Source organism: Panthera leo, chromosome B4 (assembly GCF_018350215.1).
Source record: "Panthera leo isolate Ple1 chromosome B4, P.leo_Ple1_pat1.1, whole genome shotgun sequence".
In the NCBI taxonomy this organism is placed as follows: Eukaryota; Metazoa; Chordata; class Mammalia; order Carnivora; family Felidae; genus Panthera; species Panthera leo.
In genome coordinates, this window is record NC_056685.1 from 51,350,477 (window position 1) to 51,368,822 (window position 18,346).

The 18,346-nt window shown below is 35.3% G+C and overlaps 1 protein-coding gene across 6 annotated transcripts in view; it reads left to right on the forward strand.

Annotated features, from left to right (window-relative positions):
- PIK3C2G (phosphatidylinositol-4-phosphate 3-kinase catalytic subunit type 2 gamma) overlaps nt 1–18,346 on the forward strand; it is a 347,337-nt gene that overhangs the window by 286,187 nt on the left and 42,804 nt on the right. The window contains exon 31 of one of the 6 annotated variants that reach the window (XM_042945917.1): nt 8,593–8,676. The exons of the other annotated variants lie outside the window; for them this stretch is intronic. Within the exon in view, the coding sequence (XP_042801851.1) occupies nt 8,593–8,607 (15 nt within the window). The 3' untranslated portion in view covers nt 8,608–8,676. Of the gene's footprint in view, nt 1–8,592; nt 8,677–18,346 lie in introns of those variants that run through there. 6 annotated transcript variants of the gene reach the window in all.

Here is an 18,346-nt window from a genome sequence, read left to right on the forward strand (position 1 = left end):
TGCAAAGCCCTTTTTGCCATGTAAGGTAACGTATTCAAAAGTTCTAGGGATTAGAATGTGAACATCTTTGGAGGGCCATAATTCTATCACAGAGATACATGAAAAAGTGCAGCACAATTCAGTTGGTTCTCAGCATTCTTGTGATCTAAGTGCAAAATGTGAAAGGAAGATTAAAATCAGCAAGGAGGTTGGGGCCAGGTTGTCAAGAGCTAAGCTAAGCCTTAGAGGGTAGTGAGGGACTAAAAACAAGAAGAACAATGTTCCTCACCACTCTGGGAGATCCTGTCCCTCCTTACTGGGCTGGAATTATGTTCTTTTAATTTTTAGCCTTTTAAATTGTATAATATATATCCAGAAACGTCTACAGAAGACTTTAGAGTTAGGTTACAAAAAGCCATGCAGCTTCTGCCAATTTCACTCAGGATATTCACAATGGGAACCTTCAGCTGCCATATAAGAAATTGAGCTCCCCGGAGTGAGCCAGGTGGGGAAACAATATGGATAGATCAAATAGAGAGAGGTCCAGAGAACACAGCTCTGCTGGTCCCCAGCGGAGGTTCTCACCTTCAGCTAGCTTCAATGTCACAATATTTTGAGTGAATGATGACTCCAGCTCCAGTCACCAAATGACTGTTTACTAGAGACAAGCAAGGACACCCTAGGTGAATTCAGCCAAACCGCAGAACTGGGAGACAATGGCAAAATGATCGTTTAAACCAACAATGCAGGGATAGACCATATCTAAGGTGCATATATTTTCATTGTTATATAGTATTCTCTTACATGAATATATGGCAGTTTGTAGATTCCTCTCTACATAGGCATTTGGAATGTTTCCAAGTTAGGATTACAAATAATGCTTCTATGAATATTCTTCTACTTGTATGTCTCTTAATCTACATGGGTTGGTCATTCACCTAAGAACAGAATTTCTGGATTTCAATATATGCTTATCTTCAGGATTATAGGCAATGACCAATTTACTGTCCTATCTGCAATGAATAAGAGTTCACATTTTCCACAACCTTATGTATACTTGGTATTGCCAGTCTTTCTAATTTTGGCCATTTTGGTGAGTGTGCATCTCATTGCGCATTAGTTTGTATTTTCCTAACTACGAATGAGATGGAGCACCTCTTCATATGTTGTTTGGTCATTTGGATGTCCCCTTCGGTACAGTGACAGCTCATGTCTCTTGCCCTTTTTCTATTAAAATATATGACATTCTATTATTAATTTATAGTATTTTTCATGTACTGTGGAAAAAAATCCTTTGCTAATTAAATATGTCGTAATGATTTTTCTTCCACTCCTGTGTTTTGCCCTCTTGTTCTCTTTATTATATCTTCTGATAAACAGAAACTCTTATTTTTAATATAGTAAAATGTATTGATATTTTCCCAGATGATTAGAACATGAGCTACCTCAATGTCATAAAGACAATTTCATATATTATCTTCTAGAAGCTTTGCTCTTTTGCCTTTCACGTTGAAACCTACAATTGGTCTAGAATAGATTTTAGTGCATCATGTGAGATAAGAGTCATTCTTATTTTTTTTTCCGTGTAGACTTCTAATTGTTCCAACACTATTTAAAATATTTTCCTTTTCTCGCTCCTCTGCTGTGACACCTTTGTGATGATTTAAATATCCATGTAGGGATGTGTCTACTTCAGGGCTCTATATTTTATGCCAGGGATCTCTTTGTTTACCCTTGTGCCAACAAGCTTAATTACTGTAGTTTCATACTAAGTCTTGAAATCTAACAGAGTGAATTCTCCTAATTTACCCTTATTAATAAACAATATTTTGGCTCTTCTTGGACTTTCATCTTTACATGTAAATTTTAAAACTTTCTTGTCAATTCCATGCAAAAGCTAGCTGGGATTTTAGTTGAAAATGCATCTTAGTATTTTCCAATCCATTATCATGTACCTATTTAAATCTTTAAAACACTTTTTTCTCGAAAGTAGTTTAACAATACTATCTTAAAATATTTTATTTTACTTGGTAAAATTCTTTTTAAACAATTTTTTAAATTCTTTTTTTTTTACCAGTATACAGATACAACTGATTTTATATAATGACATTTTTCTCAACAACCTCACTAACTACACTTCTACTTCTAATAATTTATCTGTATCTTTAAATATTCTACTTACAATCATATTGTCTGCAAATAACAAGAGGTTTTTTTTCCCCAATATTTATATTTTATATTTATTTTTCTGGATATTTTGTACTCTCGAGGGCCTCCAGGTGGTGATAGCAGACATGCTTGTGTTATTCCCGACTTCAGGTCTAAAGTTCCCCAGTAAATACACAAGTTTTTGTAGGTACCCTTTATTACTTTAAGAAAGTTTCCTCCTGTTGTAAGAAAAAGTTTTTACAATAAAGAATATTGAATTTATCAATTTTTTTTCTGAATCTGTTGAGATGATCAATGATCAAGTGATTTTTCTCCCTTATTCCATTAGTGTGGTGAATTGCACTGATGGATTTTCTAATTTTAAACAAATTTGCATTCCTAGGATGCACGCTACATGGTCATAATGTATTATCCTTTTTATGTATTACTAGATTTGATACAACATTTTCTTTAGCATTTTTTTCCACCTTTATTTATGACAGAGACCAAAGGTGTTCTATCTTATAATGTCCTTACCAGGTTAGAATGGAGAATATGCTGGCTTCACAATGTCAATGGCAAAGACTTCTTGCTTTTCTTCTTTTCGCTGGAAGAATTTGTATAGAATTGGTTCTATTTCTTTAATTTGGAAAGCCATATAAGTACGGAGATTCAATTTATTTAAGAGTTATAGGACAATTCACATTTTCTATTTCTTCCTGGGTCTAAGTTATAGTTCTCTAGGAATTTGTGCTTATTTATTGGCATGAAATTATTCAGAGAATCCTCTCACCATCTTTTTAACATTTATAGGATCTGAAAAGATGTCTACTCTTCTAGTCCTTGCATATGTCATTTCCTAATCAGTCTTGCTGGAGGATTATGAATTTTACAAATCTTTGCAAAGAATGAAACATAGGATTTATTGACTCTTTATTATATTATTTTTCTATTTTATTTATGTTTGATCATGATTATTTCCTTTCCTCTTCTTCCTTTGGTTATGATTTGCTGTTCTATGTATTACATTCACAGATAGTTACTTGTTTATTTTCAACCTGTCCTCACTTACACATTTAAAATTCTAGAGGTGCCTGAGTGGCTCAGTCAGTTAAGCATCTGCCTTCAGCTCAGGTCATGATCTCACAGTTCATGAGTTCAAGCCCTATGTCTGGCTCTGTGCCAACAGCCTGAAGCCTGGAGCCTGCTTCGGCTTCTGTGTCTCCCTCTCTCTCTGCCCCTCTGCTGCTTGTGCTTGCTCTCTCTCTCTCTCTCAAAAATAAACATTGAAAGTTTTTAAAATAATAAGTAATAATAAATAAAATTCTACATCCCCCTGCCTAACCAAGATTTAATTGACCCCTTAAGTTTTTATATACAGTATTATATTTTATCATTCTTCTAAATATTTATAAGTGTTCACTATGATTTTTCCTGAGACTATGGATTAAGTCTATTTAACCTGTTTGAGTTTTACATGCTATGCTAATAATATATCTCTGTACCTGTATCCCAATAATATATCTCTATATCTGTATCCCATAAAATTAAAAAGCACTGTTTTTTTCTATACAGTCAATATCTGTTTAATATTTCCCACATATTTCATCTTTGTTGCTTCTGTAACTCTGACTTTATATATGGGATTGTTTGCCCTCTACCTGAAGGACACATTTTATTACTTCAATATGAATTTGCTGGTAGAAAAATTTCTAAATCTGCATTTGTCTGAAAAGTTTTTGTCTTCATTCTCAGAAGATATTTTAGCTGAATATGTTATTTGGATAGGAGTAATTTTATTTTAAAATATTTAAAGCTATCAGTTCATTGTCTTTTAGCTTCCACTGATTCTGTTTCAAATCCAACTGTTATAATTGTTGCTTCTTTGAAATTATTTTTCTTTATTCTTTATCTGCTTTTAATGTCTTTCTTTTTATATTTGTTTTTCACAGTTTTGATTTAATTGCTCAAATACAACTTTGTTTCTATTTGTCATGCTTATTAACACTTCTTAAATTTGTTCCTTGATGTCCTTCATCAGTTTTGGACAGTTCTGTCATTATTGCTTCCAACATTGTTAATATTTTTTTCCTCTCTCCCTTTTTCTGAAGCTGTAATCACATACGTTAATTCTCCTCATACCTCTACTCCTGTCTTGTTTCTCCTTTTGTTCTCCTAATTTATTCTCAATAGTTCTCTTCTGACTTAGCTTTTGAGTTACCTATTTTCTACTTACCTAAGGTTGTTTTAAGTTTTTTTTTAAGTTTATTTATTTATTTTAAGGGAGAGAGAGAGAGAGAGCCCACGAGTGAAGGAGGGGCACAGAAAGAGGGAGAGAGAGAATCTCAGGCAGGTTCCACACTCAGCACTGAGCCCAATGCAATGCTTGATTCACAACTGTGAGATCATGACCTGAGCTGAAATCAAGAGTCAGCTGCTTAGCCGACTGAGCCACCCAGGCGCCCCTACTTATTTGTGCTTAATATACTGTTAAATCCATCCTTTGAGCTCTTAATTTCAATTTCAATTATTATATTTTTCAGTTTTAGAATTTCCTTGTTTTTTGGTTTCTATTCCTTGCTGAAAATCTGTCCTTTTTATTATTTCTTTGAAAATAATAAGCATAGTTATTTTTAAATCTTTGTAAAAACTTCAACATTGGGGCCCACTGCATGTATATTTCTATTGTCTAGTATTTCTACTGTTCTTTAATCATCCAGTCTTGTTCCTTTGTAAGGTTGGTTATTTTCCTTTTTATTGTGGCCAGATATTGCACTGCAATGTCGTTTGTAAAAATAATTGGAGGCCTATGTTGTTGTTTGTTACTTTAGTATAGAGAATTATAATATCTGAGGACATTAACAATCTAGGATTGCTGAAATTCAATAGCAGGGATTCAGATTTTTCAAAACCAAACTGTAGCCTTTATGAGGGCCTATTTCAGGTTCATCTTTGTTCCTTAATTGTAGCCATTTTGTTTTGTTTCTTTATATATATAATTTATTTTTTGGCAGAGACAGAAACAGAGCACAGATGAGCAAGGGGCAGAGAAAGAGGGAGACACAGAAACCAAAGCAGGATCCAGGCTCCGAGCTGTCAGCACAGAGCCCGATGTCGGGCTCAAACCCACGAACCATGATATCATGACTTGAGCTGAAGACTAACGCTTAACTGACTGAACCACCTTGGTGCCCCAGATGTAGCCATTTTGGATCTAAGTCCAAAATGAGGCAGATTCACCAAGAGCCTACTTGGCAGCTCTGGGTTCCATTTCCTTTCCTCTTATTTCTGCAAGGTGGTCAAAAGTACTGCTCAACCTCTCAGCCCATCCACTGTTCCAACCCATATCAATAAATACCCACAACAGAAATGTAGTGTCAAACCCAAGTTTGCATCTCCAAATCCTTGTCCCACATCCTGGCTTCGTACTTCTTCACTATCTTGTTAGCTCTCTGATGCTTTCAAGCAAAGTTTCAAGACACAAATTGTGCAGTAATCCAATTATCCTCATCAGTAGGTGTGCATTAAATGGCTTGCTTAATCTACTGTCCTCAAAAATCGGATTCTAGAACTGCAATCATCACCCACAGCTTTCAGAGATATCTGCCATTTTGCTTTCTCACCCCCATCCTATGCTCAAATATAACTTTTCTCTCATAGGCTATATCAGAGTGTCTAAGTCTATTGACACTTCCCATCTGAAAAAATATTTAATGATTCCTTGGTAAGCTGTTTGATGTACTCACCAATAATTCTGAGAATAGTCTGGAAAATTAATGCCAGAAATTCCAGACTCCATTTCTGTTCTGCTCTCTTATATGTGTCAAAAAAAAAAACCATTAAGATCCCACATACCATACACACTCATATAAGCATACAAGCTATACATGCACATGGATGTGCAACTCCTTCCAAATGTTCAAAGGGGCACTAGCTCTCTGTACTATTAGGTGTTTCTATCACCATTTGAATTAAAGGTTTCTATGAGACAAATGCTAAATTTTAGAGGCAAGTACCAAACTAACGGAATCCTTCAGAGTTTTTAGACAGACTTAGGACTCTTTAGGGATTTATCTAAAACATTATCCCTAAGCGTACAGTATGCAAGCCTATTATGGTTGTTTGTGGTTTTGCTTTGTTTTGTTTTGTTTTGTTTTGTTGCCTTTTAATGCAAAAATGAAAAACATTTATGGAATATTTGTAAGTAATCCACACATTTGGAATAACTTTAATATCACCAATGAGAGCCCATTTCCAATATTAATCATGCTAGCCAATAAGCTACCATTTTTATTTTAAAAAATCTAATGTCTGACATTCAATATGCTAATTAATAAAATGCCCATTGTTGTTGGAGTTGCTGGTGAATAACAGAAGCATTTATACCAACTGGCCCTTGTATAGGTTTCTTGATTAAAATTTTGAGAACACTCCTTTTCTCCTCCCCCATCCAGGTGCCCCTCTTAGTGTAGCCTTGATTCAGACATTAATAGGCAATTCCCGGATTTTGTAGTCTTAGTTAAAAGTCAGCAGTACTTGGGTTGTACCTTGACCTAAGAAACCTACACATAACATCATCCTATATATGTAGACATATTTTAAGCTTCAGTAAATTGCAAGCATTATGCAGGAAGACTACACTAGATCCCACAACTGAGACTTAATAAAGGGTCAAAGAATCCTATGTTTCTCAGCTGTTAACTCAACAACTTTCTTCTCTACTTGGAATGTGGGAAAGGAAGTAGATGAGACTACTGCAGTCATGGTTTGAAGTTTTTTCAGTTACATGCTGTATGGTAGAGTAAATCAATGTATATCAAGGAAACCTTACTGAAATTTAAAAATACAATATATTAATGACTGTATTAAAAATTCTGTCTCAACTGTAGGTTTGCTGATTCAGGATGTTAGCTTATTGCTGTACCTCCCAGTTGGGTAATATCATGGTTTGATGATGAATAGACCTACTTAAAAGAAGAAAATCCCACAATTCAGATCTTAGGGGTCCTAAAGCTATTAGAAAAAAAACCCAGAATTGTCAATAATGACTGCATTAGATTCCATATAGCTAGAAGCAAGAGGTGAGACTTTTGAATTCCTATCACCAGTTTCTAAGACTAGTGGTTCTTAAAGCATAGTTTCTGGACTGTGCTAGGAACTTCACTTGGGAACTTACAAGAATGCAAATTTTTCAGCCCATCCTAGACAGACTAAATCAGAAATTTTAGCCCATTTGTTATTTTTGAAGTTTATTTATTTATTTTTTAGTAATCTCTACACCCAGCATGGGGTTTGAACTCACAATCCTGAGATCAAGAGTCGATGCTCTACCAACTGAGACAGCCAGAGGCCCAAAATCAGAAATTTTGGAGATGAGACCCAATAATCTGTGTAATAATAAGTCTTGCAGGGTGTTCTAATGCACACTATTGTTTGAGAAAAATTACCTATAGTATGAGGTATATACTATAGACATCTCCCCCCCACACACACTTTTTTTTCCAGTTTGGACATGATCAGACATTTGGCCTTCAATATAGTAGATACTCAGGTGCCCTCCTATATGATTGACTTTTAGCAAATATGAACTCAAGAAGATTGTGCTACAATATTATTTCCAGGCTGGTAGATTCTCAGCTGGAGATGTTGTTTTGTATCAAAGGACAAGTGGTTGAGCACTTAAGGAGGTATACTTAACTGAATTCCAAGTGAGTTAGAGAAGGCATCCCAGAGAGCTGGGCATTCAGGTTGTTGTAAAGGGCAAATAGGAGTTAGTAAATAGAAATTGGGAGAAAGTTGTGTTAGACAAAAAGAATTTCAAGGACGAAGCATCCATTATGGTTTTATGCTTTCCTTTTGTTTTGAAGCTTAAAAAACTCAATAACTATATTCATTCAATTTTTACCCATGCATAGCATTTACAAACTCATCAATATTTAATTGATATTTTAAATGAATAATAACAGAACCATTGGCATATATTAACAATGGGATTTATATTGCTTTTCAAAACCTGAAAGACTGAAAGTTTGCATCTGAAAAGTATTTAACAGTGGTTGCTTATTTATTCTTACATCCTATAAGTTCGGGTTGTTTTTTGGTTTTTGGTTTTTTGTTTTTTTTTAGAAATTAGCTCATGCCTCCAAAACATGTCATTTATTTATGTTTTAATAGAAACTACTAAACTAATAAGTAATAAATGTTTTAAATTTTGTAGAAAAATAGATGGGGGTTGCTCCTAGGCAAGGTGGTCCCTTTCCCCACCTCCCACACATAGTTTCTCCTCTGGATCAAATATGTGATAAAGAGAATGTGTTTAGAATCTGAAAAAAATAAAAATAATAAATAAATAAATAAATAAATAAATAAATAAATAAATAAATAAAAATTTGTAGACAAATGGAATATTTGGATGATGTTACAAAATAAAAATTAACGTAATTTTGATATTTTTCCTCACCCCAGTGTATAATCCCATAGGAACCCCATGACGGAGCCTGGCTGGCTAGAGAATAATCTTGGGAATTCTGCTAGCTGCCAATTCAGAAAGTGGTCCCACTGGTCACCCAGTACCATGCCCAGGAACACTGCCTGGCCATGCTCATAAAGGATGAGCATTAATAGTGCACTGGATCATGATTGTACCCTTCAGAAACACCACTCAGAGCACATTTTTAATATGTCTGTTACGAACAAAGAGAAAGAAGTAAACAGTATGTGTTCATTATGGGACTAGAACTATATAATGAGGAAACTGAAAACAAAGATATAAAATAATTGTTGAAAATGGTGTTAGACCAATAGTAAAACTATATTATAATAAATGATTATGTGTAGATATATTGCATATACATTAATTTAAACTTGCCTACTCAATATAAATTGTATTCTATCTTTTGAATATATTTGGTTTTATGTCTTAATCAGTGAGTAATGGGAAATGTGTTATAACAGAGGCTTCTTCCCTATAGGATCAAGGCAACTTAATTTATTTCATTGGATTTCAACTACTTTTTGTGTATTTCAGAATATAGAATGCTATGCCTAACATAGGACTTGAACTCATGACCCCAAGATCAAGGGGTCTCGCCAGACATCCCTTTTTAGAATGTTGACATATTAATGTTCTCTACTAACTCTAACATTCTCCTAAGGTCATGTCCATTAACTTATGCTATAGTCAAGGGCCTCATGGGCATGGCAGTTGTCTATAAGGGAAAATGATGAGGGGATAGTGGATGGGATTATCATCTTTGTATGCGGAAGGCTGCCTTACTGATTATACTAAAGCTGTTTTAAAGGCGATGCCTTTTCAGGGTGATTGACAAAATATCTAGTAACCATTGAAGGTGCCAGGCCTTGGCCCATTTAGGCAGAGAAAAGTAAGTGCAAAGTGGAGAGGCTTCTGATTTCTGGCCCCAGTGTGAAGAAGACAAGTTTTGAGATCCGTTTTTATGTGGCAGCAGGCTTTCAATAGGGAACGCTTAGATGTGTCTGCTCACAGGATGAGGTCTACAGAAATGTTAGCAGAGGACTGTTATGAGAGGGGGAAGCAAATGGTCAGACATAACAGGTGGGTAAGACTTGCAAAGGGGCAGCTTAACACAGCAAGGCTTAGTGAATATTGCTGCCCACCACAGTCACTGCTGTACACAGGCAGATGAAAAAAACCACCACACATAGAGGTCCCAGGTTTCATCACATTCACATTTGCTAATGTGGTAACCCAAGTTCTACGGTAGATACCCCAGGAAGAGATGTTTTTCTTTTGTTTTTAATCCCTATTGGTCAGTATTTAGGAAAAGGAAGGTGAAGAAACTTCAGACACCACATTGTCTTGTTCTTGGATGAATTAAGGTCTAAGAGTTGAGTGAGAATAAAAAAACAGAAGGAAAAAGAAGAGGTATTTATATCATCAAACATGAGACACTATTGTAAAATCACAGATCCTATAAATACTCTAAGTGAGAATATGTCAGCCATCTTCTCACACTGAACTTCCAACGAGGGGGATCCCATTTGTCTCTTACAAAAGGATACCAATATTATAGATGTGCCTTCTTCTAAAGTAACACCCCCCTGATAATTTAATTGAATTCATTAGTTGCCATTTCTATACTACAAAACAAATAAAGTAGTGCTATATTAATAAAAATCAAGTCAACAAAAATTAAATGTGGGCACTAGCATAAAAGAGGCTATTTTGGAAAACTGCATTAGTCATTCAACAAATGTTTATTGATTGCCTACATTGTATATGGTCTGGCCAGGGGTGCCTTAATAGCACCTGTGATCAATTTTTTTAGAATAAATTGAGGAGGTTTTAAAAAGTATGCTCTTGGGACACAGGGTGGCTCAGTCAGTTAAGTGTCAGACTTTGGCTCAGGTCATGATCTCACAGTTTGTGAGTTCGAGCCCCGTGTCAGGCTCTGTGCTGACAGTTCAGAGCCTGGAGCCTGCCTCAGATTCTGTGTGTGTGTGTGTGTGTGTGTGTGTGTGTGTGTCTTCCCCTCCCCCACTCTCACTCTGTCTCTGTCTCTCAAAAATAAATAAACATTTTTTAAAAATTTTTAATAAATAAAAAGTATGCTCTGGGGCCTCATCCTTACAAATGTTGATTCTCTAGGTAAAGGTTGATATCTAGGTATCTGTATTGTTTTTTAAGAACTCAAGTGGATTTAGACGCACAGCCAGATTTGAGAAATTCTATTCCAGAAAGTCAAAAGTGGAATCAGACTAGGGCACTTCCCTTGTAGTTTACAGTCTTTCTCAATAGTCTGTCTATGTTGATAAGTGCCAATGGCCCCATAAAGACTTCCATAACTTCATAATTGGTTTTTCACCCTTATTGCTAAGGAACTTTATGGGTCTTGATATAATACTCATTATATGGATTATATGATAATAGAACAATAATAATTTGACAGGGATATCATCAGATGCTGATTAGCATTAATACCAGGTGCCTAATCACCCAGGTTCTTTGTGCATAATTGCATAATGTGGTCAGTTATCAATTATCTTCAAATGGATTAATCATGGTGAAAACTTTATGTGTCTCCATATGTTGGTGGACTGTTCCCTGGTTCAGTTTGTTTATATTCTAGAAATGAAAACATCGTTTAACTAAATAAAACATTATCAGCCTAAAAGTTACATAATTTCAAAGTAAATCATGTTATTTTGAGATTTTCTAAGTTTTGTACTATTGATACACTTTTTCCCTTTTCTCATATATATCAACAAAGTTTTATCTATGTAATCATCAAATCTATAGAGTCATGGATGTAACATGAATATTTTAATTATTTTAAGTGCTATGAATGGCTTAGAGGAAATTTTTACACATACGCAAGTTTCCTTTCTGCTTCTAATAAAATAAGAGATTTAAAGTAATTTTACATTTGTGTTGAATATTCCTGCAATAGAATAATCCCCATCTCTGGCCCTAGAAAAATGCTCATAAAAATACTTTTCTTCTTACTTAGCTGCTTGTCATATGGCAGTGTAGGAAAGACAAATAATACTATTATGCCTATGTACTAAAGCTCACATTCTTTTTTAGTTATATTAGTACAATTATTATTAATGTACATTTAGTACATTTATTTGTAACTAAAAATATTCTATATCACTGAACATAACCTTGTAAAGATTTTAAAATTTTTATTGGGCAATTACTATGTATAACACTCTAGACTAAGAGGATTAAATTGGTTGTAGAGAACAAATTGGAGAGATTCAACTAATACCATATAAACTTTATTCTCAATGAGTTTATAATACAGTGATAAATACAGACATGAACATAAAGAAATATATGGCAGCGAATGGAAAAAGAAGAGAAGAAGTAGAAGATGCAGCCTGAATGTAAAACTGGACAATCTTGCTAAATCAGCTGCTATATTCCCTCCTAGTGTCATTCACAAATGTAAACAGTCTTGCTTTTTGTTGAGCAAATGAGATAAAAAGGGTGTTTTTTTTTTATTTTTGTAATCTTTATTCATTTTTGAGAGAGAGACAGAGTATGAGTTGGGGAGGAACAGAGAGAAAGGGAGACACAGAATCCGAAGCAGTCTCCAGGTTCTGAGCTGTCAGCACAAAGCCTGATGTGGGGCTCGAACTCACGAATGGTGAGATCATGACCTGAGCCGAAGCCGGACGCTTAACTGACAGCCACCCAGGTGCCCCAAAACAGTCTGTTTTAAAGTCCAATATCAGGTATCAGAGTTAGGCTAGATGGGAGACACATCTTTGGGGCTTTGGTCTAAAGATATAAGAGGGACCCAGATAGAGCAATGCCTATAAATCTCTGTCTCTCTCTGTTTCTCTCTCTCTCTTTCTCTCATGCACACACACACACACACGCCCATATAATCTGTTGATAAAAGAAAATAGGCATAAATGAAGACTATAATTCTATGCTACCTCAATATCTCTTTTAATGAGCTTGGAAGCATCAGTTTAGATGTCCTAGTCCTGTATCTACCTGGCTTTTGTCTGTTTAGCTTTACTTTCTTCTCTGAAGCTAATAGAAACTTCTTTTTATCCTTTCAATGTAGTTTCATTCCACAAGCAAATGATAGTTGTGATAACAGGAATTCTTTTTGCTTTAAATGTTGCACTGTTTTGGTGGAATTGTGTTGCAAACTAAATAAGATGTTTATAAAGAACAATATACACATGAAATAATAAGTTATAGCACATGATTGCAGTACCTAAACACACATATCCCCACATCTGACTTCAGCCGAGATATATAAACAGCTCTCCTTTCTTTTTAATTTTAAAGTTATATTCACTGTAATTTCTAGCTCTTAGCAGTATTGCTGCTTATTTCTAAAAGCCTCTTAAAATAAGGAATAATATCACTTATGGTGTAGGCAATGTTATTATTTTAAGCAGAGATCCAATGTCAAAATAAATCCAAATGGGTAAATCCCATCTTAATAGTGAACATATGTTTCTTGTTCCCTGGTTGCTAAACCCAGATGTTAATTACTACATTTGTCACTACATTGCTCTTTTCCTATTTGGAGCTGGCTGGGATGACTTTGCAGGCAGGATAAATGTCACATGTGTACCATCAGTAAAACCAAGATTATTTTTCAGAGTCTAGTGAAGTGCTGATGACATTTTAGAATGAGAATTATGAAAGATTCTTTAGAAGTTCACCGTTCTTCATAGTGTCGTTCTTCTATGTAACTCCAATATGAACATAATGGGTTGAACTACATTAAAGACTGGACATTCTGACAAGCTACCTTATGAAAAAGGCAATAAAATACAATTACTGTTCAACTTTGATTTAAAACTCTTATGGGAATTCATTTTTAAATTCACATTTTTACAGTCTTTCACAGTGTTTGAGAGAGATAGATTTAGCTTATTGTTTTAACTCACTGAAACTAAATCTTGCAGCCAATTCTAGATGTTGGCTTGCCAGTTAATAAATGGGAATTCTTAATGTGTTATTTTAGAGAAAGAAAAAATTGATCTCAGTGTTATATTACATTACTTCTGATCTTTGCAAATACTTTAACTCTCTGTAGTCTTTGTTCATGTAAGAAAAACACAAGTTTTGAGCAACTTTGAATTGATTAGCTTTCTCATAAATCAATCATTTTAAATTGCAAATGGCTTAATAATATAATTGGTAAACAACATATTAATAAGAGCTCTGAACTTGACAAAAATAAGCTGATGCAGATATTAATTTTAAATTGTTCAATTGGCTTTCAAATTTGCTTTTTGTTGACTGCATTTCTAACTTTCAAGTGCATTATTAGACATTAAAAAACCCATATTAGTGAAACATCTACTCTAGCAAAGAAAATATGTATATAATCTTATAAAGCGTTTAATAAAACCTAATGCATTGACCTGAAACATTGATATATCAAAGACCAGTAACTTTAGAGTCCCTAAAAAAAGCCCAAACTCTTATTGATTTATTCACCAAATATATAATGTTCCAAATAGGAGGGATAGACCAAATATTTAACAAGTGTTAGGGCACAGACACTGACCAGGAAAAGTGCCAGCCACTAACCCACCATTAGGGCCATACAAGTCTGTATTGGCTGAATATTTGCTGTGATGGAGAAAACTATAGGCGGAGCAGTGGAGAGTGGGAGCAAACAGGAGTTTAGATCAAAATACACTAGGTTTGAGTTCCATACAAAATTTCTAATCGGAGATGTCAAGAGGAAAATTGACTGTCTTGAGGTGAGGGAAAAAGAAAGGCTGGAAATTCAAATATTGAAGTTGTCAGCAAATAATTGGTTTTCTAGGCCATAGGACTAGATGAGATTACTTAGGGTGAAATGTAAACACAGAAGAGATCTGAGGACTAGACCTTGCAGCATACCAAGTTTAAAGTTTGAGAAGATGGGAGAGAATCAACAAGAGAGGTTGAGAAAAAAGTGACCTCTTAGAGACCAGAAGCATTTTATGCCTGGAATCAAATAGAAAATTAAATTCAAAGAAAGCAAAATCAGCTGTTTCAAATACTACTGCTAGGTCAAAAATTGAGAATTGACCACTGGATTTAGAAAAATGAGTATCATTGGTGAATTTAACAACAGTTTGATGGGAGTGTTAGAAACAAAACTCTGACTAGAACAGGATCAAAAGAGGGGTGCCTGAGTGGCTCAGTTGGTTAAATTTCTGACTCTTGATATCGGCTCAAGTCATGATTTCATGGTTTGTGAGTTTGAGCTCCACATAGGGCTCTGCGCTGTCAGCCCAGATTTCTCTTTTGGGATCTCTGTATTTCTCTCTACCCCTTCCCAACTCGTGTGCACACGCTCTCTCTCTCTCTCTCTCTCAAAAATAAATAAATTAAAAAAAAAAGAATAGGTTCAAAGGAGAATATGAAGAGAGGCATTTAGGATAAAAATAGGAAATTATCCTTGCAGGAGCTTTTATCTAAGGATGAACAGGAATAAGATAATGTGCAGGAAAATGTAGGTCAAGAAATTTTGTTTACTGAAATGTTATAGTATATATGTATGCTGGTAGGAAGATCTATTGAAGAAGTAAAAACTGATGATGAGAAAAATGAGAACTTAGCCAGAGGCCAAAGTGTTAACCTTGAGTAAAGAGCATGATATCTTGTGACAAATCAGTGTGAGATTAAAGTACAGACAGTCCACCCATGTAATGGAGGAAAGGGTAGAAGTGAAGTAAGATGATAGATGTGTTGGTGGTAGCTTATAGAAATTCTTTTCAAGATAATGGAAGCGCTTTCTTCACTGATCGAGACAAGATCAAGGGAACAGGAGTGAGTGCCTGAGTAGGATGCAGAACAACATCAATAGGTGAGAGGAGTTAAAAAGCAAAGAAACTACCACAGGAAAGGATAATTTGTGTGAATATTAAGATAAGCATGAAATGGGGCGCCTGAGTGGCTCAGTTGGTTGAATGTCCGACTCTTGATTTTGGCTCAGGTCATGGGATAGAGCCCTATGTTGGGCTCCATGCTCAGCATGGAGCCTGCTTAAGATACTCTCGCTATGCCCCTCTCCCCTGCTCATATACTCTCTCTAAAAAAAAAAAAAAGTAAAGTAAAACACAAAATTATTTCAAAAATAAATAAAATAAAATAAAACAGTGTGAATTACGACAAGAACTATTGAAGAAAATGACAATGTTCCAGGGTGGAAAATGTTCAAGAAATGAAGGTCAGTGACCTAGAGGTCAGTAGACAAGTGCAACAGCAAGGGAGGTGGGGAGGGCAGTAGAGTCAGCAGACATGATCTTCAAAGCAGGGTATTTTTATAAAAGAAGAAAGAATGGAGGTTAGAAGAGCAAGGAGATGCGAGGAGGCTACCTACCCCACCACCAGGACCAGAGAGATAAAGGGAATGGGAGAGAATGCAAATGCCATTTTAGAGAATTAATGGGAAAGCACAATGGAAAATTAGAAAACACAATATGCTTAGAAAATACAGTATGTTGCTGATGATATTCTCCAAAACTGGCTGCTGCCTTTTCTTTCTCCACAATGCTACACTGTCACCTTTCTAAAAATATCTGATTGTGAGGCTTTTCTGCTTAACATTCATCAACAGGTCACAGTAGTTTCAGGTTTCTATAGAACTAGTGTGCTCTAGGACTCTGTAGCCACATCTCCCACCTGTCTCCCATATGCATTCTTCACATCTATAGGCCATTGGCAATGATAACACAGGTAACACAGGGCTTTGTTGGTTGGTTGCATTTTGTTTTTTGTTTTGTTTTGTTTTTGGTACTAATTTCAATCACTGAATCACTTATGCTATCTAATATTCAGGTTTCTCACTTCTACAATAGAGTAATTAATTTCAGAGTTTTTTGTTTTGTTTTTGTTTTAACCTGGGAGACCATTACCTTTTGAAGAACTAAGCAGAAAAGAAACACTCTTCATAATGTGAGAACCTCCTGGGTATTGCAGCACATTTAGGATAAGTGGCCTTGCCCATTAATTGCCAGTTGTATCCTCTGAGACAACCAAAAGTGTGCCCACACGTTTTCTAGACGCCTCATATTGTAGGGTAGCAAGTAAAATGCAGGCCACCCAGTTAAATTTGAATTTGAGATAAACATATCTCTTTTTAGAATAAGTATGTTGCAAATATTGCATGGACATCCTCTGGTTTTGTTTGCTATATCTGCCAGCCCTACTTATGGGGAACACTGCTAAGTAGGATTATACTTAGAATCCATGTAAAAATGGCACCTGTAATGTTGCTCAGTATACAACCTATACAACTAAATGTAGCTACACTGCTTGGGGATCAATACAAACCCAACTGAGAACATTGATCTAAGTCATCAGTAAGAACAACTTTAGTACTGACATTTCTATAACTCATACTCTATAGTGGTGCAGTGTGCTAAAAAGCAGTGGGAGGCATGCACGTGAGTAAAGCCAAGTCTGAGAAAATTTCAAAATTAATTATTTTAAGATCCAACAACATTACTTTTCCTCCCCTCTTCATCTCTTTTATTGATTTCTCCCTCCATTGACACTGAGTCATGTTTCTCCTCAAGAATGAAAACAATCTCGTTACAATAAGGAATTAGTATTTAGTATGTCACCCACACCCAGAATTACAAATGAGGATTTCAAGGATATGACAGTGTAAACACAAGGGAATAATTGGCTAGTGGTGACATTTCAGACACTAATTGGGAAGATATTCTGCCTACTATTGAAGTTTAATAACCATTGGGTGGTGAGGTCAAAATGTCGCCAGAGAAGAATAATTGACTAGTTGTCAAAAGGCCCAAGAAGGTCAAATTTTGTTCAACAAATTCTACACAGTCTGAAGTTTGACTTTAAGCTTACAAAACAAAACAAAACAAAAAAACAAAAAACTTGATTTGGTCAGCATCCTGAATATGGATACATTTCCTGGGGATAGATTCTTATTAAGCAAGTTCACAAGAGATTAATACATAGAGATCAAAATTTGGTAATTAACTAATTTACACTGATGCATAAAACTGCTACATAGATAACAATATATGCATTGGAAAACCAATGTATTCTTTATGTAAAAACAGATCTCAGTTCTGGTTAATAAATATTGATTAAGCAAAAATACTCTATTAGATATGAGTGAATAAATGACAATCCCTCCTCTTGATATCCTATCGACGAGGCTAAAAGAGTAGAAAAGAAAGCACATGAAAAACCTTGGGCAAATGGGTGGATAAGTGTGGAAAGGATGGATAACGACAAAGTGTGTAGGAAGACAAAGAGGTGAGAGAGCTGACACACTTGAGGAAAGAAATATAATTCAGTGTAGTTAAGCATGAAGTCCTAGAAGAGAAATGGTGAGAGATAAAGAGGGGAAATGAGCAATATCCCAAGCAAAATAGGTCTTACAAGCCTTGTGAAGCAGTTAGCCTGTTTCATAAAAGCAATAAGGAGCCATTGCTGGGTTTTAAGCAGTTAACTGTTAGATATTTATTTTGAAAGATCAGTTTGACTATGAAGTGGAAAACAGATTGGATTAAAGAAATTGTGGTTTATATACACAATGGAATACTACGTGGCAATGAGAAAGAATGAAATATGGCCTTTTGTAGCAACGTGGATGGAACTGGAGAGTGTGATGCTAAGTGAAATAAGCCATACAGAGAAAGACAGATACCATATGGTTTCACTCTTATGTGGATCCTGAGAAACTTAACAGAAACCCATGGGGGAGGGGAAGGAAAAAAAAAA